At 35.8% G+C, this 26226-nt stretch overlaps 3 protein-coding genes, 1 long non-coding RNA gene and 1 pseudogene across 6 annotated transcripts; 1 reads left to right on the top strand and 4 right to left on the bottom strand.

Annotated features, from left to right (window-relative positions):
- Window positions 1-10628: 10628 nt before the first annotated feature.
- Window positions 10629-11991, bottom strand: LOC125585379. Of its 2 annotated transcripts, none has more exons than XR_007322303.1 (2): window positions 10973-11991; window positions 10629-10896 (listed from the first exon to the last, which is right to left on the bottom strand). It is a non-coding gene; the product is annotated as an uncharacterized LOC125585379 (long non-coding RNA). The 2 variants fall into 2 exon arrangements; XR_007322304.1 differs by having other exon boundaries at window positions 11043-11991.
- Window positions 11992-14246: 2255 nt separating this feature from the next.
- On the top strand, window positions 14247-15547 carry LOC106345406. Its single transcript, XM_013784608.3, has one exon. It carries the CDS (start codon window positions 14372-14374, stop codon window positions 14906-14908), a length of 537 nt encoding a protein of 178 aa, XP_013640062.2. The 5' UTR covers window positions 14247-14371; the 3' UTR covers window positions 14909-15547.
- Window positions 15548-17956: 2409 nt separating this feature from the next.
- LOC106424924 lies at window positions 17957-18538 on the bottom strand. Its single transcript, XM_013865672.2, has one exon. It carries the CDS (start codon window positions 18536-18538, stop codon window positions 17957-17959), a length of 582 nt encoding a protein of 193 aa, XP_013721126.2.
- A 3576-nt stretch (window positions 18539-22114) lies between these two features.
- On the bottom strand, window positions 22115-23989 carry LOC106424914 (annotated as a pseudogene).
- A 138-nt stretch (window positions 23990-24127) lies between these two features.
- LOC106424909 (U2 small nuclear ribonucleoprotein B'') lies at window positions 24128-25964 on the bottom strand. 2 transcript variants are annotated; one of them, XM_013865655.3, is made up of 5 exons: window positions 25751-25964; window positions 25276-25448; window positions 24976-25069; window positions 24635-24708; window positions 24128-24507 (listed from the first exon to the last, which is right to left on the bottom strand). In XM_013865655.3, the coding sequence occupies exons 1-5, from the start codon at window positions 25821-25823 to the stop codon at window positions 24235-24237; spliced, it is 687 nt and encodes a 228-aa protein (XP_013721109.1). In that variant the 5' UTR covers window positions 25824-25964; the 3' UTR covers window positions 24128-24234. The 2 variants fall into 2 exon arrangements, with proteins under 2 accessions (XP_013721109.1, XP_048610276.1); XM_048754319.1 differs by having other exon boundaries at window positions 25276-25413; window positions 25751-25929.
- Window positions 25965-26226: the final 262 nt, after the last annotated feature.

Raw genomic sequence — 26226 nt, 5'->3', positions numbered from 1 at the left:
AAAGAGAGTTAATTTAAAATTAGTATGAGTCTCGTCTTAAAGGATATACGAATTTTCGGGTCCAGAACCTTTAAACATTCAAAAAAACAAAAACAAATTAACGTTAATTTATTATGTTATGTTATTTAAATTACTAGAAATTTATTTTAAACGACTCTATATAATCAAGCACCCAAATATATTAATACTACCCACATATTAGAATAATGTTTCATTTCCAGAGGTATAATTAAACTGGACTCACTAACTATGTGGTAGCTGCTTTTGAGCCTTTGGCTTATGTGGAATACTCATGATACATCAAGGAATATCGGCGTATAATGTTGTACTAGTCATCTAGATATCAATAGATTTAAAATCCTTATTCTGCATTATTGTTTTGCAGTTTAGGACAGCCCTTCTTCCTATTTTTAATCTATTTTTAATGTTATTTTTCTCACGAAATGCTCGGCTTTAAATTGTTTATTATTCGAAATCATTGACCAAGACGGAAGCAAAACCTTAACTCATCGCCGTATGTCAGTTTTCTCATCGCAATGTCACACTGCTAGCTGGACTTGTCCATTGTCTGTCGAGATTTTTCATGAATTACAACAAGAATGTTCAAATCCTTTTTTATGAAAATTTTAATTCTTCTATAGAATTGAAATTCGCTCCAGAAAATATAGACGGCTTTCTAAAGAAAAAAATATGTTTACAAATCTATGAACTTTAGAATTGGAGATGTGGAGTGATTAAAAAACAAAAAAACAAAAAGCAGGGCTACCAGATAGAAAGTTAATCTAAGGGGACACTAATTGTCTTTTTCTTGGAGGTTTTTTTTTTCTTGGAGGTTAATCTAAACATTAATAACAACTGATTTTCAGTCTTTTTAATCTAAACAATAATCACACCTGGTTTTCAGTCTTAATTTTTTTTTAACACTTTGTTTTATTGATAATGATTTGCAATTCATTACATCATAAAAGAAAATATGACAAGATAAAAATGAGAAACTAATGGTCTTTCTGCATCGGAAACTAGCAAGGATAAACATCAATGATGACACATTAGCAATACCAAACCGGTCTTGTATTGAAATAAAACAAATTTTCCAACAGTAATAAACGGACTTCTAATATCTTTAACAAAATCAAGACAAAAATTCTCATAACGTAGATAAGTCTTCTTCTTTAATTGCATTTATAAATTTTGTTTCGAATTAGCTTTTGTTAAGCTACTGTTGAACAAATTTGATCTGCAAAATACAAACCATATAAATATCGCTTCAGAAACCAAAATCTGAAGAGATAGTAGGTGGAGACCGATTCCAGATTCTCTACTTAATCCTGAGATTTTAGTCTCTATTCCAGAAACTCATTTTCTTCAAGGGAAGAGACGAGATACCATACACCACGCAAGAAATCATACAACCACACAAGACAACAAAGCCTCACACCACAATAGTCACCAAAAATTAACACCTCTAAAACAGAGGGTGCACTTACTAACGTTGAATTCCAACATCACTTGATATCAGGCAAAATCCTTCACCGGAAAATCGCACCAAAACGACAGCGGAAAAACAAATACCAAACAAAATAAAATCAACTTAAACTTGAAAAGACAAGAAGAAGGAGGACCCTCTCACAACACGGCGTAGAGGACCTCAGATATGAAAAAAAAAGTGTCTTGTTTTTTTTTAAACATCTTATACGGTTTACCTACTGTTATAAAATATTCTAAACACCTTATCTAGAGAAACTCATAATGCAACACTTGGTAATCTGTATATATGGCTTCGAACATATTGAGTTGTTTCTACGCGTGGTAAAACTTGGTTGATAAAGTGTGTATGGTGCAAATTTCGAATCCAAGTCCACGATCTTATAACTGATTTGTTTTTCTTTAAAAGAATTGTTTGGAGGGTCAAAAAAAAGTTGCTTTTAGCTTTAGGGAGAAGCTGGGACGGTAAGTAGAATCAGAGCACCGAAGAGATACACAGCCACGGGGTTCTCTGAGGATCTTTCCCTTCTTCTGCTCGTTGCTCGGGGCTAATCTCCTCTTCCACCTTCATTTCTGACATTCGAGAGAGAGCATCAAAATAATGACGGTAGGGAAGAAACAAAATGAATTAGGTTTAAAGTTAATATAGTTTGAGAGTTTACTTCTTTTATTTTACTTTATATATAAATAATAACTGTATTTAGATTTTATATAGATTTTAAAGTTTAAATGAAGTGGTTTAATTGGATTTTCAATTGGCCTGCCGAACTCTGTTACCCTCTCAGAGCAGGATTAATGCAGTAGCTTAGAGGGGGTGTTTAATGATTTTCGAATTTAAAAAAAAAAAAAAGAATATAAATGTATTAATCTAAGCCACGATGCTTAATTAAGCAGAAGAAAGAAACGAATTTTCGCGGACACGTGTCATTAGACGCGTCTATCTCAGAAACGAGGATTCGTCTTCTCTCTTTCTCTCCCTCGAGGACTCCGCTTCTTTCCTTCTCTCCCTCGGCGACTCCGTGTTCCTCGATTGAAACTTCGATGACTCCGCGACTCCTCGTGAAACCTCAACGACTCCGGATCTCTCTTTCTCTCCCTTGACGACTCCCCGTTTCTATCGTGTAACCTCGACGACTCCGCCTCGTTCTCGCGAAACCTCAAAGACTCCGCCTCTGTCTCGTGATCTTCCCCCGATGATGAAGCAGTCGGCATCTCTCTCGGTGGACTCCTCATCTCTGTCGCTCTCCTCGACGGTGCTGTCCTCTCTCTCGGTGGATCTCCTCGACGATGACAAACTTGTACCGCTCTCTTGGTGGCTGTCTTCGAGAAAATCAAATCGCAAGGTTAACGTATGTATTATTCCTTGTATGAATCCTTCTATGTTATTTGATTTGTTTGTTGTCTCGGTTAGTTTTGATTAATTTTCCTTTGTCTCTGTCTTTGTTTCTTACTAAGGACGGATCAATAAAGACGAATCAATAAAGACGGATCAATAGACATTAAGGTTCGTTACAGAAGATCACTACAACTGCAAAACAGGTAAAACATTTGTCTCTGTCTTTGTTTCTTACCAAGGACGGATCAATAGACATAAAGGTTTCATTTGTCATTGTCTTTGTCTCTGTCTCTTTTGTTTGTTTTTGAAATTGATTGAACGCTTTTAAAAAAGCTTTGTGTTTTATTCGTTAGTCGTTTATGATATTGATTGAAAGTGTTTACGAGTGTGGTCTCAAATGAATTGATTGTCGTTCTTGTCTGAGTTGAATAGATTGTTTATGATCATGTGATTTGTGTCTATGTGTTATGTACACCAATTGATCCGTAACTGAACTGAATCGAGGGTGATGAATGGTTCTGGTCTGAATTGTTTAAGAGTTCAATTATATGATTTAGCTTCTGGTCTCAATTGAATCGAGTGTCATGAATTTGATTCCTTGATCTGTTACTCATTTTTGTTTTTTTTCTGTGTGTTTGTCTCTTGAGTTGCATGGATCAAGGAGACTGAGGAAGGATCGTCACAGCACAGGATTGCATTTACTGGAGCAATACAGGTAAATGTCTTCATCTTTTAATCGTTCATTGAAAGTTTTATGGTTGAGTTAGGTAGTTAATGTTTTGGTGAGTTGGCATTGATGTTTGTAATTTTTTTTTTTTTTTTTTTTTTGTCGACGCCCATCTTTTAAGATCAATTGGTAGTCGGGCTTGAGTCGTTCCGAAGAGACGCTCTATCCGGCTGAGTCTGATCTATATGGGAAAAAAGAACACTGGTACACCTTGCCTCCTTGGCGAGAGAATCTGCACGAGAATTCCTATTCCTCGGTATATGGCTGATGTTGAACTCCAAGAAACCGGCTCGTTGAAATCGGAAGGAAGCTAACTCATAGGCAAAGGCCGGCCAGTCAGTAGGGTTAGCAATCATATCTACCATGTCGGAACAGTCCGTCTCGATATGAATCATGGTGTACTGTAATTCTCGCAAACAGGACATCGCCCATATGAGTCCTTCCATCTCTGCATGGAGGCTTGATAGGCTTTTCCTGCAACCTTGTAGTCCAAATCTTTCGACTCCCAGTTGATCTTTGTAGAACCACCCTAAGCCACTAACCGTGCTATTATCGATCCATGATGCATCGATTTGGCAGGTCGGACGTTGGGGGTCGACAGGAAGAGTCGAAACCAGCGACGGAGCAAGATGTTGCTCCTCTTCTTCTCCCTCCTCCAGTAAATTAGCTTTTCTCCAACATTCAGCTTCAAGGGAAGCTAGCTGAAGGGTATCCAAAGGGGAGATATCCTTACCATTGAAAATTTTATCATTGCCAGCCTTCCAAATGTACCATAAGATCCATGGGAAAGTCTCAATAAGTGGTTCCATAGAGGCCACGTTTCTCTTCTTCCAAAAAAGGAAGTTCATGTTTTGATAAACAGAGGTACTCGGGAAGTAACCCGGAAGGGACGGATAGTCCGATAAAGCCCACACCTGGAGGGCTGGGGGGCATTCAAAGAGGAGGTGGTTAATGGTTTCCTCAGGGTCACCACATCTAGGACAGCTCCTATCGGTGCCCAAGTGTCTATAGGCGAGTCTCTCAGTTGTCGCTATACATCCTGTCAAAGCTTGCCACATAAAGTGTTTCATCTTCCCAGGAGCGGGGATACTCCACACATGGCTCTGTAAACCAGTAATACTCGGTTGTACAATATGAGCTTCATCATCACCCAATTTCGCCTTTTGTAAACGGTGATATCCTGATTTTACTGAATAAGCGCCCGATTTTGTAAAGTTCCACGCGTACCCATCCATCGACCACGTATTACTTGGTCGTAGTTTGAGTATTAACGGGATATCCTCAGGATGAAAGTATTCTAGTAACATGTTAGTATCCCAATCCCTTGTATCACGCCTAATGAAGGAGTGGACAAGGAGTTTTGGGTGTCTATGAGTAATTCGATCAGACGGTCTCGGTGGACGAGCCTCAAAGTCCGGGACCCAAGGCTCGGACCAAACACATGTGTTTTGTCCTGCCCCAATAGTCTTTCGTAGGCCCGATTTTAGGAGTTGTTTTGCTGCCATAATACTACGCCAGCCATATGAGGGTGAGTAGACCTTTCGATCTTCCAAAGGGCATGATCGATTGTAATACCGTCCTCTCAAGACTCGGGCAAGCAGTGAGTTTGGAAACTGAATCAATCTCCAAAGTTGTTTTGCTAATAGGGCAATATTAAAGTCATGTAAATCCAAGAAGCCAAGTCCACCTTGATCATGTGGAACGCGTATCTTGTCCCATGCAATCCAGTGTAACCCTCGGTTGTTTTGGCTCGAGCTCCACCAAAAATTTGAGATAGCACTCTTTAGTTTTTCCACAATGCCTTGTGGAAGCAAGTAGCACGACATACTGTATGTCGGCACAGATTGCGCCACAGATTTTATTTGAACCTCTTTACCCCCTTTCGAGAGTAATCTAGCCGACCACGAGGTGACACATCCGTTGAGACGGTCTTGTACGTAAGAGAAAACTTTCATCTTCAAGCCACAAATTTCCTCAGGGAGACCAAGATATTTGCCCATCCCACCTTCAGTAGTAATCCCAAGAATGGTCTTTATATCCTGTTTTATGTTTTGGCCGACCTTATTTCCAAAAATGATGGAAGATTTAGTTGCATTTAGTTGTTGTCCCGAGGCCTTTCCATATGAGTCCAAGATGTCTAAAATTTCCTTGTACTGTCTCACTTCTGCTTTACAGAAAAAAGGCTGTCGTCCGCAAAGAGAAGGTGAGATATCCGGGGGCTGGCCTGAGCGACACGTAGTCCTAAGATGCGCTGCTCATCCTCCGCTCCTTTAAGGAGGGAGATCAGAGCTTCAGTGCACAAAATGAAAAGGAATGGGGATAATGGATCTCCCTGCCTCAAACCTCTCGTGGGTATAATTCTACCCCTGGGTTCTCCATTAATGATCACTTGATAGGAAACTGATATAACACAAAACATAAGGAGATCAACCATCTTCTCTGCAAACCCCAAGCGTAGCATCAAAGTTCGGATAAAACTCCATTCCACCCTGTCGTATGCTTTGCTCATGTCCGTCTTAATGGCCATAAATTCTTCTCTAGCTCTAGTGTTTGTCCGAAGGGCGTGGAAGTTCTCTTGCGCAAGTAGAATATTATCTGTGATCAACCGTCGTGCCACAAAGGCAGATTGGGTCTCTGAAATCAGCTCAGGGAGAACTCTCTTGAGTCTTTTAGATAGCAGTTTCGAGATGATCTTGTAACTGACGTTACATAGGCTAATAGGTCTGAATTCCGTCATTTCTCTCGGTCTTTCCTTCTTTGGGATCAAACAAATATTGGTCTGATTCAGTCTCGGGTCAAAATTCCCATCAATAAAGAAGTCTTTCACTAATCTGATGATATCTTTTTGCATAACATGCCAAAACCTCTAGAAAAGTCTGCTCGTCATACCATCTGGGCCTGGGGCTTTATCCGGGTTAATATCAAATAAAGCTTTTTTGATTTCCTGCTCCGTCGGTTCAGCTGTAAGAGTGTCATTTGTGGTTGCTGATACTTTATTTTTTATAAAGCGCAAAGAAGCATCCATATCTGTAGGTATATAGGTAGAGAAGAGATCTTGGAAATACTCGACAGCCACCTTTTCTATTCCGCCATCGCTCTCTACCATCCTGCCCTCTTTATCCTTGATACAAATGACCCGATTCCTAGCTCGTCTTTGTTTGGTGATCCCATGGTGAAATTTTGTGTTTCTATCACCAGCTCGATGCCATTGTGTTCTACTTTTTTATTGCCAGTATTCGTCCTCTTCTCTGAAAGCGGTGATAAGTTGACGGCGTAAATCTTCTAACTCCTCAAGGGTAGTATGGTCATCTTCCTGGGCTATATCAATCTTACTTTTCAGCTCTTCAATAAGTCTTGCTGAGTTTGTCGGATTATTCTTTCGCCAAGAAATTATGTTTCGTCGGCAAGAGGCAACTTTATGGTGAAAGTCCATATCATAGGCTTCACTGAAAGGGCCCCAACCTGAAACAATTGCCTCCTTAAATCCGGGTTTTCCCAGAAATCTTTTGTCAAATCTAAAACTCTTCTTCGATCTTCTGTATACGGATTGTATACGTGCTAACACCGGTCGGTGATCTGATCCCCAAAGCTGTAGAAACTCCACATTGGTGGCCGGGAAGAGTGAGTGCCATTCTTCATTCGCCACGGCTCTGTCTAATTTACATTTTACTTTTCCAGATCGTCTCCTTCCCACCCACGAAAATGAGTTTCCCTTATATGGAAAGGTAAGCATCCCACAGTTATCCAGCATGGTGCGGAAGGGGAGGAAAGAATTTTCCGGTCTTCTCCTTCCTCCTCTCTTTTCATGATTTCCCGTAATCTCGTTGAAATCACCAATCATAAACCAAGCTTGGTTCCAGTTTAAACTCATTCGTGTTAGTCGCTCCCAAACCAAATCACGATTTCTTATAACCGGATCACCATAAACAAAGGTCATATAGATAAAATGTCCTTCAAAAGTAGATTCAATATCAATCATGTGCTCATCCGCATACAAAATAGTAACACCAGGATCATCCATATAAAAAAGAGCTAAACCACCGCTGCGACCACGTGGATCGACGGTGTAGACTCGATCATATCCATAAGAAACTTGCACATCTTGCAAAAAAGGTCGATTGTTTTTTGTCTCCGATAAAAATAAAAACCTAGGTAGAAAACAGTGATGAAGTTCTTGAAGGTGTTCCTTTGTCAATGGAGCCCCAGCTCCTTGACAATTCCAAGCAATAGTATTCATCACGGGACTTTCGGTGGCCTTCCACTTGCCACTTTAGAGTTAGTGTTCTTGAGCGATGCTGCCTCTCGGGCTTTTCTCTGATTAGTTGAGGGAGATGGGCCTGATTGTTTTGCTTTTGATCCATTTGGCCCAGAGCCTGCTGAGAGGAACTTTGGAGATCCAAGCCCAGCTTTGAGATTGCGCTGTCTTAGCGAAACTCCAAAGGTCGACGGACTACGCGACCCTCTCTTTTTCTTCACGGACGCCGATGAACCTGAGACATGATCTGATGAAAAACTGGCCCCTTTCGTAGGTGTTTTTTCCTCAGAGTCGACAGTGGAATCAACCACCTTGCCCGATCCAGAGCCAGAGCCGTCTGTGATATCTAGATTCGCTCCTCCTTCAGCCCTTACGATTCCAGAATCATCAATTTGGAGATGCTTCTCGTTCTCAATCCGTAGCTCCTCACCAAGTAGGTCGTCCTCCTCCATCAAATCAATATCTTCTTCTTCAAATTTGTAATTAATAGAAGTGATGTTGAAATGAGAAAAAGATTGCGTGTGGTTGAGTTAGGTAGTTGAATGAGTTGCTTTGTTTTTTGAAAATGAATTGAATTGTCAATAATAAATTACTTTCTTTGTGTTTTACTTTCCCTTCTAATTCAATCATTCAACTATAACCCAAAAGTACGTGGAAAGTTATCTAAAACGCCCCAGTTAAAAAACAATTATTTCAACTACCCCACTTTTTTCTTATTATCCCACACTTTTTCTCCTTCCCCTCTTATTCCTTTTCTTATAATATTTTTAAGTTATCTGTGGACCCCACTCGGGTTTTTTCGATAGCTTCGGCGCCGGAAGGAGAGAACATATCATGCCACATTCCCTTTGTTTTTCTAGCCTGTCATTTATTTCTTTTTTGGGGTTTATTCTTTTTTCAAAGGAATATCCGGGCTGCTATGCTGTGTCCAATGAATAGAAAAGACCTTTACCGGGAATAGACCATCTTTTCGACCGATGTGCTGTACCATTCTTCTTTGCTTTTCGGATGCTTTGAAGCACACCTCTTCCTTGCCTTTAGTAATCTACGGAATATTCATTTGTGCTAGCACACTATGCTCGCGGATCCCACTTTGTTCCAATATTTTAATATCTCGCAGACCCCCCCTCTCTTATAAAGCTCATACATTAAATCCAAATCTAGTTGCAGTTCCCACTTTTAGAGGCTCACTCTCCTTCCCACACGTATCCATCTTTTTCTTTATTCTCCAACCAAATTTGTGTTTTAATTATTTAATGATTAATACAACTAAAAATTATAGAAACAAAAACAATTTCCATTTATCTTAACATAATATTTTTGTAAGAAGTAAAATAACAAAATAAATTATTTCAATATTATTTTAATAAAAAATAAATATTGAAAATAAATATAATAAAATACATATATAAACGAAATTTTTTAAACTAAAATCTACCTCGTTCATATAATGATCAAATTTAAAATAAGATATTTTATATTTTAATCAACTATTAATTTCAAAAATATTTATATAAATTATTTTAAAACATTTCAAAAATAAAAATTTAATAAATATGTATTTCAATAATAATTATTGAACAATTAATTTAAAAATAATTTTATAAGATATTTATAAAAAATTGGTTGTATAAAAATATTTCAAAAAACAAAAATTTAATAGAATATGTATTTCAATTATATTTTAATCAACAATTAATTACAAAAATAAATTTAATAAAAAATTATATAAATTATTTTTGTTTAAACTAAAATTTTATCTCTTTTATATAAAAATTATTAAATTTAAATTATATATTTCATATTTTAATGAGCAATTAATTTCAGAAATATTTATATAAATTATTACAACAATATTTCAAAAATACAAATTTAATAAAAATGTATTTCAATAATTCTTTAACCAAGAATTGATTTCAAAAACAATTAAATAAAATACTTATATAAAATATTTTTTTAAAATTAAATTTTAAGAATAGTGGGATTTAAAAAAAATGTAAATAAGTTTAATGAAGATTATGTGTGTTAGACGATAATTTGGGTTCTGTAACACATTCTTGGTCGTTTAAAAACACTTAAACTGATGAAAACTAAAGTTTTAGGTGTATTGGTATGAAACAAATACAAAAATGATGTTTAAGGACTATTTTGTATATTTCTGCTTATTTGCATTCTTTTGAAGCAAAATAATACATTACAATGGTGTGTACTACTAATATGAACGATTAGGTAGTATTGTGAACTACCTTTAAATACTTTGAATTACTATGTATTATGCATCTTTATAAGAATCTTAATTTTCGTCTTAATTTTTATTTTTAGAAGATGTATATCATATATTACGTGATAATATGCCCATATATGTGTTTATTTGTCAAATTTGACATAAGATACTCTTAATTTCTCAAGTTGATAGAATACTTCTCATTTCCATAGAAAACATCCTTGTACTTCCATACTAATGTCTCGATGAGAATGTCATAAAGAGATGAATAACAGAAAATACATATTTTTAAAAACTTTTTCTCGCAATGTGTTATATACAATCTAAAGCTGTTTAAATACATTGGTATTACCAATAAATATGATTTTTTTTATGTTGAATTACTAAAAAAAATTTTATTTTGCAAAAGTATTACTACGAAGAAAAAAATATTACTACTATCTTGAGTACTTCTAAGTGTAAATATTCATACATGTTTTATCTCTTTTTATAACGTTTTAGACAAATTTTTTTGTCTTTTAAGTAAATACCTATCCAATCTAGTAGTTCAAATTTTTGTTTTTAGCACACAATAATACCTAGAATTCTAGTAGTCCAAACCTGCAACACAAGCAATAGTCTTACATATCATCCTACATGGATTCAACACAAGCAAGAGTTACATATCATCCTACATAAGTTCAAAAGAAAAACCGAGATACATAATAAACATCCAAAATATGTTAACCCACAAATCTTCTAAGCCTTAGCCTTTCTTTTATGCTTTTTCTTTGGCTCTTCGATCTCATTGGTCTTCCTTTCGGTGAAAGTAATTTGCACCCACTGTGATGGATCAAAGAGCATACAAATATTTCTTTTGAGTAGCCAAGCTGAGCAAAAAAAAAAAACAAAAGTTGGTTTAAGAATGAAGAAACAAAAGAAAGCTCTTCTGTTCGTTCCACTAACATAACTCAGGAACATGACCAGATAAATATACAGCTAGAGAGCTCCACCAGTAGCGAAGTAGGTCAAGTACATGTATGAATGTCTCTTCTCACGATATGTCACTAAACAACATTGAAAACCTACAACAAAAGATTTGAAATTAAACCCAAAACGAAGCTAATTAACGCCCCCAAAACCCAAAATATACGCAATAGATGTAATCAATCTTCCATGCTTCCATAAACTCAGGCTCAATTGAGAAACAAACAAGACTACTTAAACCACACTTACACATAGATGACCACCACACACTGATTTTAGTCGCATTACCTATGCTGATCACTGATCTCAATTCTCTTCACTTGTTTAGCTCGAGTGAAGAAATCTGTTATACTAAGATCCATAATCACTCAGTAAACCAACAAAGCAACACTAACAATTAATAAAAATGAAAACTTTTGGCCAACAAAGAAGGAGACTACATACTCCCGTGAGAAGAGAACGAATCAGTAATGGGAGTATCTCTATCGAGCGAAACAGAACATCTCACGCCAAACCCTCGACTTGATAAAAACTCTCTTAGCTGCGGATGGAATGGATAAGTGAGCTAAAACTCCGATGAGCTTCTAGTTCTACACACCCAATGTTTCTCTCGACACTTGTTCCCCTGCTGTAAAGAGAGGCCCTATGCCTCCTTCCGCGATGATAAGCTTAGTGTAGCAATCGTTATGACGGGTAAGAGAAACGAGGGAAGCGGCAGCATCGGAGCGGTCTTCAAGGGATCCGGTGTGGAGAAGAGCAGCAAGCTTCTCAGTCTTAGCCTTGAGTTCCGTGCACTCCTGCTTGAACGAACTAGCCTAATCAGCCGCTTTCATCACCTGGTCAGACAGTTGGATCGGCTTCGCTAAGATTTGCTTCATGATATCAGCCATCTCATCTCAGATCAATGGCTGGTTTTTATCGAGAACCCTAGAAACCGATTGGATCTAAAACGACAAGAGATTTTGTTTTTGTCCCGTGGTTTTCAATCCCCTCCACTATATTTGCTCTATATTTGCGAAGTGATTTTGCCACGTCTTTTCTAGATCAATTTCACAAAATAAATATGACATAGCTACTGAAATTGATGACATGTCTTATAAGTTAATATGACATGGACAATTGTATTTAATGTTAATTTATACTTTTGGTAAACTTTTTAAAATATGATAATAACTCATATATTATATTTAATGTCAATTTATATTTTTGGAATTTTTTTTTAAAATATGGAAATAACTCATAAATCATCATTAAAATAAATATATTCAAATATGACATTATAAATTTTTAAATATAATTTAATTATATATTTTTAAATTATACAATTTTATTACTAAAATTTTCAAAAATGTATACAATTTTTTAAGAAAATTATAAAAATTTAATCATAAAATCATTATTTTCTTATATATCTACAAATTTTATAAATATTGTTTAATTTTAATTTTTGGTAATTATGCAACTTTTACAAATTTATTTAATATATTTAATTAAAATAAATAGATAGAAAAAATCTATCTAAGATTATAATTTCAAATATATACATGCATATTTTTAAATATAATTTTTATGTTTAATTAAAATATTGATACGAAAAAGAAAATTTACAATATTAATAAAATTTTATTTTAAAATATAATTTATATTTATCTATTAAAAAATATTTTAATTTTTTTTACTGCACATGGTGCAGGAAGACACATAGTTTTTTAATAAATTAATAGGATAAGATCCGTTTTAACTGGGTTCGGGTGGGCAATCCGTTTATCTTATGGTTGAGTCGGTAAATTATCAAATTCATTAAACCTTTTTGTGTTTTTTACTTTGTTTTGGTCAAAAAATAAAATAAAAAAGAAATTAAATTTAGTAAGGGATATGTTAGAATAAACATGGGAGGGAGGTAGTAGGGCAATATAGAATAAAGTCCAAAGTATGTATATTGGCTGTATTAGTTTAAGGAGCTTTTTTCTATATCTAAAATCCTTTTTTTAACTTCCCCAAAAAACTATAACTCAACAGATATTGTTGTACCCAAACAATTAATAAAACCCAATATGAAAAAGAAACATCAAATTAACCTTCCTTTGCTTTAGGATAAACAGGTCTTAAGTTCATTTACATTTTCTTTATATCAAAATAAGTTCATTTACATTCTCTTTAGATCCCCTCCCAAATCACCAGAAAGTTCATATTATACGGTAATATTAAAGTTCATATTATACATTCTCTTTTCTTTCTTTTTTTTTTAAAAAGAAAAAAAATTGAAAAACCAATGTTTTAAAAAATCTGACTGGTAAGTGAACCGAAAATGTTTTGACTGAATTCAATTGAGCTCAGTCATAAAATAATATTAGTTATCTTCGGTAACTTATAGAAATATAATTAAGTTTAGTTATTAAAGTTTTTAATAAAAAAAAATTATGAAGAAATTAAGTACAAACCAAATGAAAATTAAATACAAAATTAATATTTGACTTTAAATACAAAATTAATATTTTGACTTTAAATATAACATTAATATTTTGATTTTAAATCTAAATCACCATATATGAGTTATGATTTAAAAAAAAAGATATTAAAAAATAAGAAGTTTTTGTTTGTATGATTAAAAATAATAATAATAATTAACTGAATTAATTTTTTATAACAAATTATAAACAAACTGATGACACTGGGAAAAACTAATGGATGTTATACATAGGTTTACGTAGGTATATATGTTTTTCTTTTTCCTATATAGTAGTAGACTAATAGTGTTTTGCGAATGAATGAGGGTCCGCAATTATCTGTTACGAATTTTTTTTTTTGTTCAAATTTGTTTTTTTTTTTTTTTTTTTTTTTGAAGATTAAATTGTTCAAATTTGTTACGAATTCATTATTGGATAAGCATATGTTGTAACACTTAGTAGTTTGGTGCAAGTCTTTTTGCCAAAGTCTAAATGTCATTTCTGTATGATTAAGTTCCGGAAATAATCATATTACTTTCAATTAATATTTTCAGTCATTTGTCAAACGATAAATTTTCAATAGTACTTTTAGCTATCAAAAGATTAGACAGCAAACTTAAACAGGTCGTTAATTGAGTGGAATAAAAGATCTAAAAGTGAACACTAATAGGTGGGCTGCTTAAGTTAATCACGACAAGAAGGAAGGGTATTCCAGTAAATAAAACATCCGTATACGTATGGTTAAGCTCCCTTTAATGAATCCCTTTTGTTTACTCTAGTCTCTATATATACGTAAGCTCGTCTTCGTCACAAAACAATACACACAACAACAACAACAACGACAAAGAACAATTTTAAAAACTTACTCAATCTTTTTCTTTTTTTTTTTTTTTGATAAGAAAACTTATAAGATTTTTTAGCAAAAAAAGATATGGGAAACAGTTTACGGTGCTGTTTAGCTTGTGTACTTCCATGTGGAGCCTTAGATTTGATCCGAATCGTACATCTCAACGGCCACGTCGATGAGATCACTCGTCCAATGACCGCCGGTGAGATCCTTCAGGCGAACCCTAACCATGTCTTAAGCAAACCATGTTCTCAAGGAGTTGTACGTAAGATCTTGATCTTGTCTCCTGAATCTGAGCTCAAGCGTGGGAGCATCTATTTTCTTATACCGGATACTTCCTTGCCGGAGAAGAAGAAAACAAAGAAGAAAAAGGATGTCCAACGTCGGAGAAAGACTCTTGGAAACGCCAACGACATCAATAGTAATCACATGGTAAGTACTAGTAATAAGGATCTTGATTTGACGTTGTGTGAGAAATATTTGGAAGATGTTATGTTGTCGTCATCCGAGAAGAAATGTTCGGCCGGTAAAGAGAACCGTCACCGTCGAAGACATAGTCGGTCGGCGTCGGTGTCTATGTGGCAGCCTCACCTTGATAGCATCTCTGAGGATTTTAATTAGTGTTTTAATGTTTTCATTCTTCGTTAATTCTGTCTCTATTTTCTTAATTTCTTATTTCTTTTCAGATCCGAAAATAGATTCTTATTAACATTCCCGGAGGGAATATTTTCATTTTTTAAATTTATTTTGGTATATGATTAAAAACAAAAAGCTTTTGTAATGTACTAATGTGTACAAGATCTATGTTAAATCGGTAATCTAATTTTTAGTCTTCCGTGGCAATGAGGACAAGATCATATGATCTTTAGTTTTAAATCACTATGCATATGTAATTGGATCATAGGACAGGAATCGAATTGTAATACAATTAAGGATAGAATTCCCAAATACAAAACAAAACTTTTTTTCAGTCGAACCAAATAATACGAAAGGTAAAATCGTGTGTGGGTGGGTAAAAAACAATCAATCGTGTGTGGATGAGTAACTAAATAGTTAAATGTCAAGTAATAATGAAACTGAATAGTTAAACTGAAACTAAATCACAGTATTGGACCAACTAGTTAAATTATAAATGAGACTTTCTTTAAACTGTGGTCTTAACTCATTATAATATCAAAATAATGTTTGAAAGCATCAGAAGAACTGCATGTTCAACTGTAATGCAACGTATTTAGACCAGTTTGTTTGGTTTTAAAGTTTCGGTGGGTAAATATAAATATTGTTTTGATTACTTATTGACAATAATACGAACTTTAGTTTACAAAAAAAATAATACGAACTCAAGACGGGAAATAAAGGGTTTAAAGAAAGATCAGTGGACCAATCATGCAGGTTATCACATGTAGATGTAGTCTTGTAGGTGGACCAATCGTAAAGCATTAATTTGAAGCTGATAAACAAACCATATGGTTCAAATAATATAAAATTTTCAATCATATAACGTCCGTGAAAGTTAATACTATTTACTATATATGGACAAATTAATAAAGGCCTCAATAATTATGCATGAAGGAACCGATAACAATGGATTAAAAAAATGATTTTTAACGTTAAAACTCTTGCAATGAATTTGTTTCGAGTAAAAACTCCATAACTAAGTATTTAACGAAAAAAACTCCACACTAAAGTTATTTAGTGAATTAAACCCTAGCAAATCATAATTACCAGGATTTTTAATATTAAAACCCCTTAACTAAGTTTGTTTTGGATAAAAACCCTCAAACTAAGTATTTAATGAAATAACTCTCAAACTAGCGTTATTTAATGAATTAAACCCTAGCAGGTCATAATTATCATTTTTACCGGTAAATCTTTAATTTATGGGTTTCTACATTATGTAAACATAGTTGAAAGGTTTTACCATTAAAAATATTTTTTTAAAAAAATAAAAAATTTTATAATATTATTTAAAAATTAGTAACTTTTTTTTTACAACATAAGCAAGAACTAAGTAATTGGACCGCACGATTCAGGAAGCCAAACCGAAAGTATTGAAGCTGAAGGAGAACTTCTCGTACCACTTGCAAGCTTGTCCGCCATAGTATTTTGTGCTCTTGAAATATGTCTGATCTAGAAGTTAGGGAAGAAAGTCTTACTGCGTCTAAATTCTTTATATAATTTTTGTTATATTTTCTTGGTTTTTACATTTTTAATTTATACATATATAATGTTGATGTTAAAACATATCAAACTCATATATTTAAGTTACTAATTTTTAGATAATATTATAAAATTGATTTTTTTTATTTTTAATAGTAAAACCCCTCAACTATGTTTACTTAATGTAGAAACCCCTCAACTAAAGATTTACCGGTAGTATTGGTAATTATGACCTTTTAGGGTTTACTTCATTAAATAAAACTAGTTTGGGGGCTTTTACGTTAAATACTTAGTTTGAGGGTTTTTACCCAAAACAAACATAATTGAGGGGCTTTAACGTTAAAAATCCTAATTACCACTACTACCAGTAAATCTTTAGTTTAGGAGTTTCTACATTAAGTAAACATAGTTAAGGGATTTTACCACTAAAAATCTAAAAAATCAAAAAAATTCAAAATTTTATAATATTATTTAATAATTAGTAACTTTTTTTTACAACATAAGCGAGAACTAAGTAATTGGACCGCGCGATTTAGAAAGCCAAACCGAAAGTATTGAATCAATATATAACATAGCTGAAGAAGAACTCCTCGCACCACGTTCAAGCTTGTCCGCCATAGTATTTTGTGCTCTTGGAATATGTCTGATCCGAAAGTTAGGGAAGAAAGTCTTACTGCGTCTGAATTCTTTATATAACTTTTATTATATTTTCTCGGTTTCTACATTTTTAATTTATACATATATAATGTTAATGTTAAAAACACATCAAACTCATATATTTACAAAAAAATAATTAAAAATGCTAATTTTGAAAATTTAAGTTACTATTTTTCAGATAATATTATAAAATTTTGATTTTTTTGATTTTTAATGGTAAAACCCCACAATTATGTTTATTTAATGTAGAAACCCCTAAACAAAAAATTTACCGGTAGTAATGATAATTATGACCTGATAGGATTTAATTCATTAAATAAAATTAATTTAGGAGTTTTTTCGTTAAATACTTAGTTTGAGGATTTTTACCCAAAACAAATTTAGCTAGGGGGTTTTACGTTAAAATTTTTTAAAAAAACAAAAGAATACTACTTCTCCTGTACCTTTTCCGTTAATTTTCCTTCCCACCAAAAGAAATTGGGAAAAAAATTACTGAAAACGTAAATGGTTTTAAAAAAAATGTGCTATTGACTTTCTCCTGAGTATTGATTTAAACCGAGAACAGGCGATCTTTACCTCATATCTGATACCATTTTTGAATTTACTTTTTTTTTTTTTTTTTTACAACAAGAGCTCCATATTCTTATTAAGATGATTCCAACCAAGTGATGTCTAGCACCAGCCAAGTTGGGACCTCAGAGTGTACATGGAAAAGCAAAGACCACGAGATCTAGCACCTTTCGCAAGGCGGTCAGCTCGGAGGTTCTTAGATCGAGATACAAACGATATGGAGTAAGAAATAAACTTAGAGCGAAGATCGACAAACTCATCAATTTCAGCCATTAGACTTGGTCATTCTTCTTCTTCCTCGATTAGCTTAACCAGTTGCAGGCAATCTGATTCAAACGCCATCGAGACGTGACCGAGAAGTAGTGAGGATTTCATGGCCCAGAGTAGAGTGTTAAACTCGGCGTGTAGGGGGGACAATACTCGGTCACTAGCAAATGAACCAAATATTGTGATCCCATCCTCCTTCTCCAACACGAAGCCACCACCGTACCGAGCGTCATCATCTTTCCAAGATTCGTCAAACCTGTAACACGGTCGCAATGATGGTGATGCTTGTAGTATGGGTAAGGGGGTTCTATCATCCACCTCCCGCTTCTCTGGAACAACGTGAGCCAAGCTCCAACTAGCATCATCCGACGTCGCTGACTGGAGAACATCCAGTGGCGTTGAGTCCTTTCCTTCGAAGACTTTGCTGTTGCGTGCTTTCGACAGGAACCATAGGATCCATGGGATTCTAGCTAAAACCTCGTCCGGCACGTCCTGTTTTATAACTCTGTTTACGAGGTAATCGAAATTGTTGTAGATAGAGGAGCTCGGGAACTCCCCCCCCCCCCACGGAGTGAAAGATGCAGCGCGAGCGCCCATGTTTGTGTGGCCGGCGGACATTCAAAAAGCATTTGATTTATTGTCTCGTCGTCGTGCCCACATCTTTGGCAGGTACGATCTGAATGACAATGCAAGTCCGCCAGTCGACTGCAAACAGGAACACAATTCGATAAAGCTTGCCACATGAAGTGCTTTATTTTGCACGCCGTATTGGAGGACCACACTTGATTAATAAGGCTTGTGACGCTAGGCTCTGTGCAGAGCTCAGTGTTCTGCTCATTTGCTAAGCGACATATCTCGTCATATCCTGTTTTGACGGAGCTGTTTTGACGGAGTATGCTCCTGATTTCGTATGGATCCAACAAAAGCTATCAACCTTGAATGATCTACTGATACGAAGGCTACATATCAATGGTGTATGTCTTCAGGGGCTATCAAGCCTTTTAGCGCTTCCACATTCCAACTCTTAGAGTTGCGGTCGATGAGTTCAAAAACCAGTAGGTTCAGGTTCTGGATCGGTGCCACTCCAGTTGGTGGTCTAGGTGGATTTGAAGGAATCCAAGGTTCGTCCCATACCCTGGTATTCTATCCAGATCCAATAGATTTTCTCAGACCTGATTTCAGTAGTGGCTTGGTCGCCATTAGGCTACGCCATACATATGACGTTTGGCTAACTTTCTCGACATCAATCGGATTGGAGTTGCAAAAATATATTCCCTTCAGTACCTTGGCCAGTAGTGAGGAAGGGTATTGCACCAGCCGCCATAGTTGCTTCGCCAGCAAGGCTAGGTTAAAGTTTTTCAGATCCCGAAAACCAGTCCACCTTTTTCAGTAGGTATGCAAATTTTATTCCACGCTACCCAATGCAGGCCCCGATTATTTTGCTCAGTACTCCACCAGAATCTTGCTATCGCGCTAGTCAATTTTTTAATAATATCTTGCGGCAGTAGGAAGCAAAACATTACATAGGATGGCAGGGCTTGCGCGACAGACTTAATGTTTTGCTGACCAAGAGTTCAGCCGACTCATTAGCCGTTCCTGGATGAAAGCAAAGGCATGTCTCTTAGACCCGCAGATCTTTTCCGGGAGGCCAACATAAACGCCCATACCTCCCTCTCGAGTTATTCCTAAAGCTTCTTTAAGTTTAGTCTAGAGAGCAGGAGGGACCTTATTGCCGAAGAAAATTGAGGATTTTGAAACATTTAATTGTTGCCCAGATACACTACCGTATTCCTCAATAATCTTCATGAACTCACGGCACTACTGAATTTCAGCTTTGCAGAAGAAAAGACTATCATCCGCGAAAAAGAGGTGAGAGATTGGAGGGCTATCTCTCTCAATCTTTAGACCCGTAAGTCTTCCTTCGCTTTCCGCTCCCTGGATTTGGGATATTAGTGCCTCCGTTAAGATTATGAAGAGAAAAGGGGATAGCGGATCTCCCTGTCTGAGCCCCCAGGAAGGGTTGATGTTGCCTTTTGGTTCTCCATTGATGAGTACATTATATGATACAGAGGAGATGCATAAGTGTATCCACGCTATCCAGCGGACCGCAAAGCCCATTTTTCGCATCAGTGCCTCTAGGAAAGACCATTCCACTCTATCATAGGCTTTACTCATGTCGGTCTTAATCGCCACAAACTTTGATTTACAGCTCGGATTTGTCTGTAAGGCATGGAAGACTTCTTGTGCAATTAAGATGTTATCAGTAATAAGTCTCTTAGCCACAAAGGCTGAATGAGTCTCCGAAATCAGACTCGGGAGATGGCGTTTAAGGCGGTTACTAAGAATTTTCGAGACAATTTTATAGCTTACATTACATAAGCTTATTGGCTGAAACTCCGTCATCTCACACGGCCGATCCGTCTTAGGGATAAGACAAATGTTCGTCTGGTTCAGTCTTGGATCAAGGGTTTCCGCCGTAAAGAATTCTCGCACCGTACGGAATATCTCTCCTGCAGTGATACTTCAAAATTTTTGGTAAAACAAACTCGTCATCCCATCTGGCCCAGGAGCTCTGTCTGGGTTAATATCAAAGAGAGCTTTTTTTATTTCCTCGTCTGATGGGGCACAAGTAAGTGTCTCATTTATATTTGTGGTAACTTTCGCGGTAACATACCGGAGGGCTTTATCGAAATTCCCGGGATTGGAGGTGGTGAACAGAACTTTGAAGTATTCCTCTACTACCTTTTCGATATCTTCTTCTCTCTCTGCCCATTCCCCCCCCCCCCCCCCCGGGGGGGTTCTTTAGTTTTGTGAGCCTGTTCCGGGCGCGCTTTTGTTTCGTCGTGGCATGAAAGAATTTTGTATTCCTATTTCCCTCCTTGAGCCAGTTAGCCCTACTCTTTTGCTTCCAATACAGTTCTTCGTCTCTGAAGGCCGAGCAAAGATCCCACTTCAGCTGAAGGATTTCATCATTTGAGATAGTGTCGTCCATATGAACAAGAAAGTGAGTAGAGAGAGCACGCTTAGGGTTAAACTATTAAGTTATATTTTCATTTTGAGGAGAAATGTAATGGAGAATGCATTAAGAATGGGAGTGCAATGTGAACGTTAAAGAAATGGAGAAGAAGACAGAGGACTCTGTTTTTACTTGGGGTGATAAAGGATGACTTAAGGTTGGTTCCAAGACTTTGGTGAGGTCAAATAAAGAAGACACAGAGAAAGAGTAAGGTATATGAGCGAAGAGAAGAAATATGAGCCTATATATTTTTGTGTTTCTTTCTATTTTTTTTTTGTAAGTGGCTATTGATTACACTATTTGTAAACTCTGATAGTACGGGGTTGATTGGTAGAAACATTAACTTTACTTTTTTTACTGTATGATTATTACTGTCCTTTTTTTTGCTGTAACTGTATATTTTATTGCTGTAGAATTTTTGCCGTAAAATTTTAGCTTTAGTTTTTTTTTTTAAGTATGATTGGTATAACTTAGCAGTATATTGTATTATATACATGTATAATTTTTTTATTAATAAATGCATCATAAGATTTATATAATTTCTAGTTTTAATTAATTAATAAAATGACAATTTAAAATTTTCCATAAAATAGACTAATTAAAAAATTTAATAAAAATAAATTTGACATAATACACAAATACATAACCATAAGAATAACAATAGGATATTAATTGTCAAATCAAACTTAAAAGCAGAAAAGAAAAGAAAAACAGATGAATGATACGAAGAACTAGGGTTTTAATGTTTACAAATTAATATTGGAATAAAGCTTCTGTAAATATACTTTGAAAGCCCATAAAACTAGGTTGTAGATATATTGCTCTCTAGAGCTGTACAGCCGTAAATTTAAATCAGTGCTGTAAAAAAAAGTTAATAAAGTCTAAATGCTGTCAAATCAGTGCTGTATAGGTACAATAATGTTGTGTACAACTTCTACAGCCTTAGCTAATCACCACCTATATTAAGGATTTAAAATTTTTGTAAAAAAGTATTAAAGAGTGGGGTGTCATAATGCACAATGTGACGATATCATGAAAATTGATTACATTCCACTATTATGCTTATCAATCTTGAATGTGTAATGGACACAAAAGAAATCAAGAAAAAGACAAACACAAGAAACTAAAATGGGACTAAGTGTTTGAAGTCACACAAATGGATAGTGAGGTTCTCCATGGATATGAAGATAAAAATAAATACTAACCACCAATCTGTACGACACAATGTACTGCTTACTTACTGTGTTACAAACAAACAAATAAACAAACTGTAATGAGCACAAAAGATAGCCATATAGTATGTGTTTTACCAAATCCTAAAATGTTATTACTAGTGACTTTAAGTCCCAGGAATGTATTGTTTTCATGACCGACGCAGCGAGGTTGGGACGTCGTGATTGTGTCTTCCTTCGTAGGTAGTGAGAACTGCTCTCTCATCTTCCGCCGATCTTTCTACTTGCTTCCACACTCCACAACCTTGGTATGTGCACTTGTAGTAGCTCCTGTCATATATAACAAAGCCGATTAAAATAACATGAAAACAACTTTTAAAAAATTTAAGAAACTATTTAAAAGATTTGTAACCTTGGGTTAGTATTTCCCTTAACAACTTTCTGACCATACTTCCTCCATCTAAAGCCATCTAGAAGAACATCAATTTCACTTATTGTTTGAACAACAACTCTTGGTTCTTTCACTCCTCTGCTTACTTCTACAGACATTCCTTCATCTTCACCTTCTCTTTTCCTGTTAACCAAAAAAACTCAAATGTCAAAAAAAATTCTTTCTTAAAAACCTTTTTTGCTTCCACTAACTAAAAAAACTACTTACAGTCTCTTAATCTCAAGTTGTTCCTCCTCTTCTTCTACCTCACCATATTCAGATTTAAAGCTCTTCTGCTCAAGATCACTGTACTCGAACTAAATCGACGAGTTCTCTGACTGTTCATGAGTTTCACTAACAACAGAAGAAGTGTTAAACATTCTTCTTGATCCTGATGGTCTCTTGGTGAACTCAGGCTTAGGATGGTTGTGACTTCCTTTGTAGATGATCTCAGTGATCTGTCCATCAGAAGCAGTCTCAACAATCTTCTTGGAAACACAATTAGGATACGTACACTTGAAGTAACTCCTAGGGTTCTCGCTCTTCTTCACTTGTTTCTGACCGTATTTTTTCCAACCATAACCATCATTAGAGTTCCTACTCACCACCATGTATGATGGTACCTTAACCTGGCGATCTGATCCAAACTCACGATGAACCGGATCCTCCTGCTTCTTCTGGAGATCTTGAACAGCATATGTTTCTTGCAAAGCCTGTATAAAGAAAGGGTAAAGGAAACAAGTTTTGATTTCAGTATAAGGGAAGTGTAGATGGTCTCAGAAACGGTAAAGGAAAACACATACAGAAGAAGCGTTTGGCGGTTGCGGTTGCGTTTGTAGCTGCCAGGGAAAATCTGAGTGATTGTTTGTTCCATTGAAGCATTGATATGGAAAGGCTCCTGTCGTCGGAGATATCAAACTCTGCAACTTATTAACCACAAGTCAAAGAACAGAACATCACAAGTGAATCATAGTTTTCCGATTGTCATGGATTTTAAAATGAAAAATTGATATAGATTGATGAAAGCCTGAAAGGCGATGAGATGATAAAGAAAGTTGGAAGCTTTACATGAGAGGAGCTGAGAAGAAGAGGAGAGTCAAGCAAGTCGGAGAAGGAGAAACCATGAGAAGCTTGTGAAATCGGAAGAGGAGGAGGCTGAGCCGTCTTGAACTTGGGTAAACCCGACCCGGTTCTCTCCGGGTAAAACCCACCAAGAAAGTCTTCGTCTTGTTCGTAGCAGTCAACGCCGGAGGAAGCAAGGAGGTCGGTGAAAGAAGTGGACGACATGGTCTAAACAAAAGGAGACAACTTTGAAGCTCACGGGAACAAAAGTATTTGCTAAAAAAAGAAACTTTCCTCAGAGAAATGATCTACGAGAAGAGGATAAAGAAGACGACGGTTGCGTATCGAGCAAGGTTTGTCTATTTTGTCTTTTTCTGCCTTGTCAAAAATATCATTTATAATTTAATATTTATATAAATGATTTAATATTTATATAAATGGTTGACCAATGCAAATGACATTCTTTTCTGTTGAGTCGTCTACGAAATTATGTGAAACCGCGTGACTAAACCAAACCGGAGTCAATCGAACCGAAACATTAAACCGTCGGTTATACACACCAAGTCTCACTGTCATCATCTTAAAAGACAAACAAAACACAGGCAGTTTCTCTTCATTTCTTGGCAAAAGAGATGAGCATTGGGTACTGGGGAGTGATTTTGAAGTCCTGAAGACCTTGCATAGCCATGGAAGATTTAGCATCGTCTTCGAACTCCGCAAATGCAATCCCTGGTTTAGCGGCGACCATTCTTATCTCTTTGAATCCCGGATACTGACGGAAGAGAAATTCAAGCATAGCGGTTGTTGTATCGTGCGGAAGATTCTGAATGAAGAGTATGTTGTTTGGTGGCATCGCTTCTTGTCCGCTCGGCTTGAACGATGATGGCTTTTTCAAGATGTAAAGATAAAACAAAGATCATCATCATTTTTCCAGATACAATATATGCATGTTTATGGACAAGTCTCAGGATAGCAATTAGAAAGAAGATTATTGTTCTGAAGAAGGCACTTACCGGAGGGGCACCGTTCTGTGGAGTTGGGCCATTAGCTGTGTTTGGTCGTTGGGTTTCTTCACGCTTTCTTTCAGCTGCAAGTGAAAGTTTATTTAAGTTTACCATTGTATCCAACATCTCAAAGACAAAATGCAGAAAGTAAAATCAAAGTTACTGATATGAATCCACTTTTGCTTAAGAAAGAGATTTAAGCTAAGCTTCCTATTAACTATAAACTATCTTGGAGATTAAGGTTAACTCTTGGAAGTTGATTTCTTATCAATCAAAAACCCTAATTAATAAAATAAACACCAAAACTAAACCATCATCTTAATCTAAGCATAAGTCTGGGATCAGTTTACCTTTCTCTTCTTTCTTCCTCTTCTTATCTTTGGGAACGAAAGTTCCTTCCTCTCTAGCAATACAATCTGACTTTTCTTTTGCGAATTGTATGCGCTGCACTCAAAAGACCACACATTAGTTTCATACACATGAGTGGAAGAAAATAAATAGTCCATACACCCGAAAGAGGCAAGATTTAGTTGTACAATGCATGCAAGAAACAGAATCAAAGATTATGACAGCTGAAACTAAAAAACAATACTACAGCAGTCTTATCAATCCATATAACACACAGAAGATAACTATGAGGGGAAACTGACCATCGGCTTATCGTAGAAAGGGAAGTTCTGCATCTGGCGAACAGCATTAGTAGCAGCAGTGACATCACTAAAGGCAACCCAAGCTTGGCCACGGAGCTTAGGAGTCTTCAAAGCAACCACATCAAGTATCCTCCCAAACTGTGAGAACAAACAGTAAAGAGATCTCTTCAATTCTGGCAAAACAAAAACCACGTTAGATCTAAACAACACGAGACTGATACTGCCCCACCCCGAGCCAACACTACTTCTACTTATATATAAACACATAACCTCGCCATTAGATTCAATACGATTCTGAAAACCCTAGGAAGCTAGAAACGAACACTCTATAGCAACTAAAGGCAAACTTAGATACAACACTAAACAATCTCGCAAGTTGGGTTAGGGAATCTTATGGGAGATTATTGGTACAGGGCAGCTCAACGAGTATTGAAATCGATTGACGAAATCAGATAGAGAGAAGAAGAGAGTATACCTTCTTTCTTGATTCTTTCATTGAGGTTTTTGATGTAGATTGACTGATTCGGTGGTATATCCGCCGTTAACATCTTCGACTGAGCTTCGCGGGGGCGAAGACGATGACGATGACGATGACGATACCCGAGTCTGAGAGAGCCCCTAAATGTGATTTTGAAAGAGAGACGCGGAAGCCCTAAGAATTCGCTATTCGTGACCTTTAAACGATGTCGTCTCGTTTGTTGTTCGATTCCCAATGGTTGTTTCATTTGGACCGGTCGAACCGGGAATCGAATCGCCGACTGAAATTTTTATAAGTTTTTAATATATTTCTTTTTATAAAATAATAAAGATGATTTTATTAAGATTTAATTTTTCTTTTATGAATAGTGAGCTCACAGCAACAAGATTAAATATTTTTAAGCACTATATCAGGGTCACTTCTTTTTTTTTTTCTCTTGGCATAAGAACTAGGGCAAATCTCCAAAATATCGC

Source organism: Brassica napus, chromosome C4 (assembly GCF_020379485.1).
Source record: "Brassica napus cultivar Da-Ae chromosome C4, Da-Ae, whole genome shotgun sequence".
NCBI classification, from domain to species: domain Eukaryota; kingdom Viridiplantae; phylum Streptophyta; class Magnoliopsida; order Brassicales; family Brassicaceae; genus Brassica; species Brassica napus.
The sequence above is the reverse complement of the archived record's forward strand: the minus strand, read 5'-3'. Positions and strand labels throughout refer to the sequence as shown.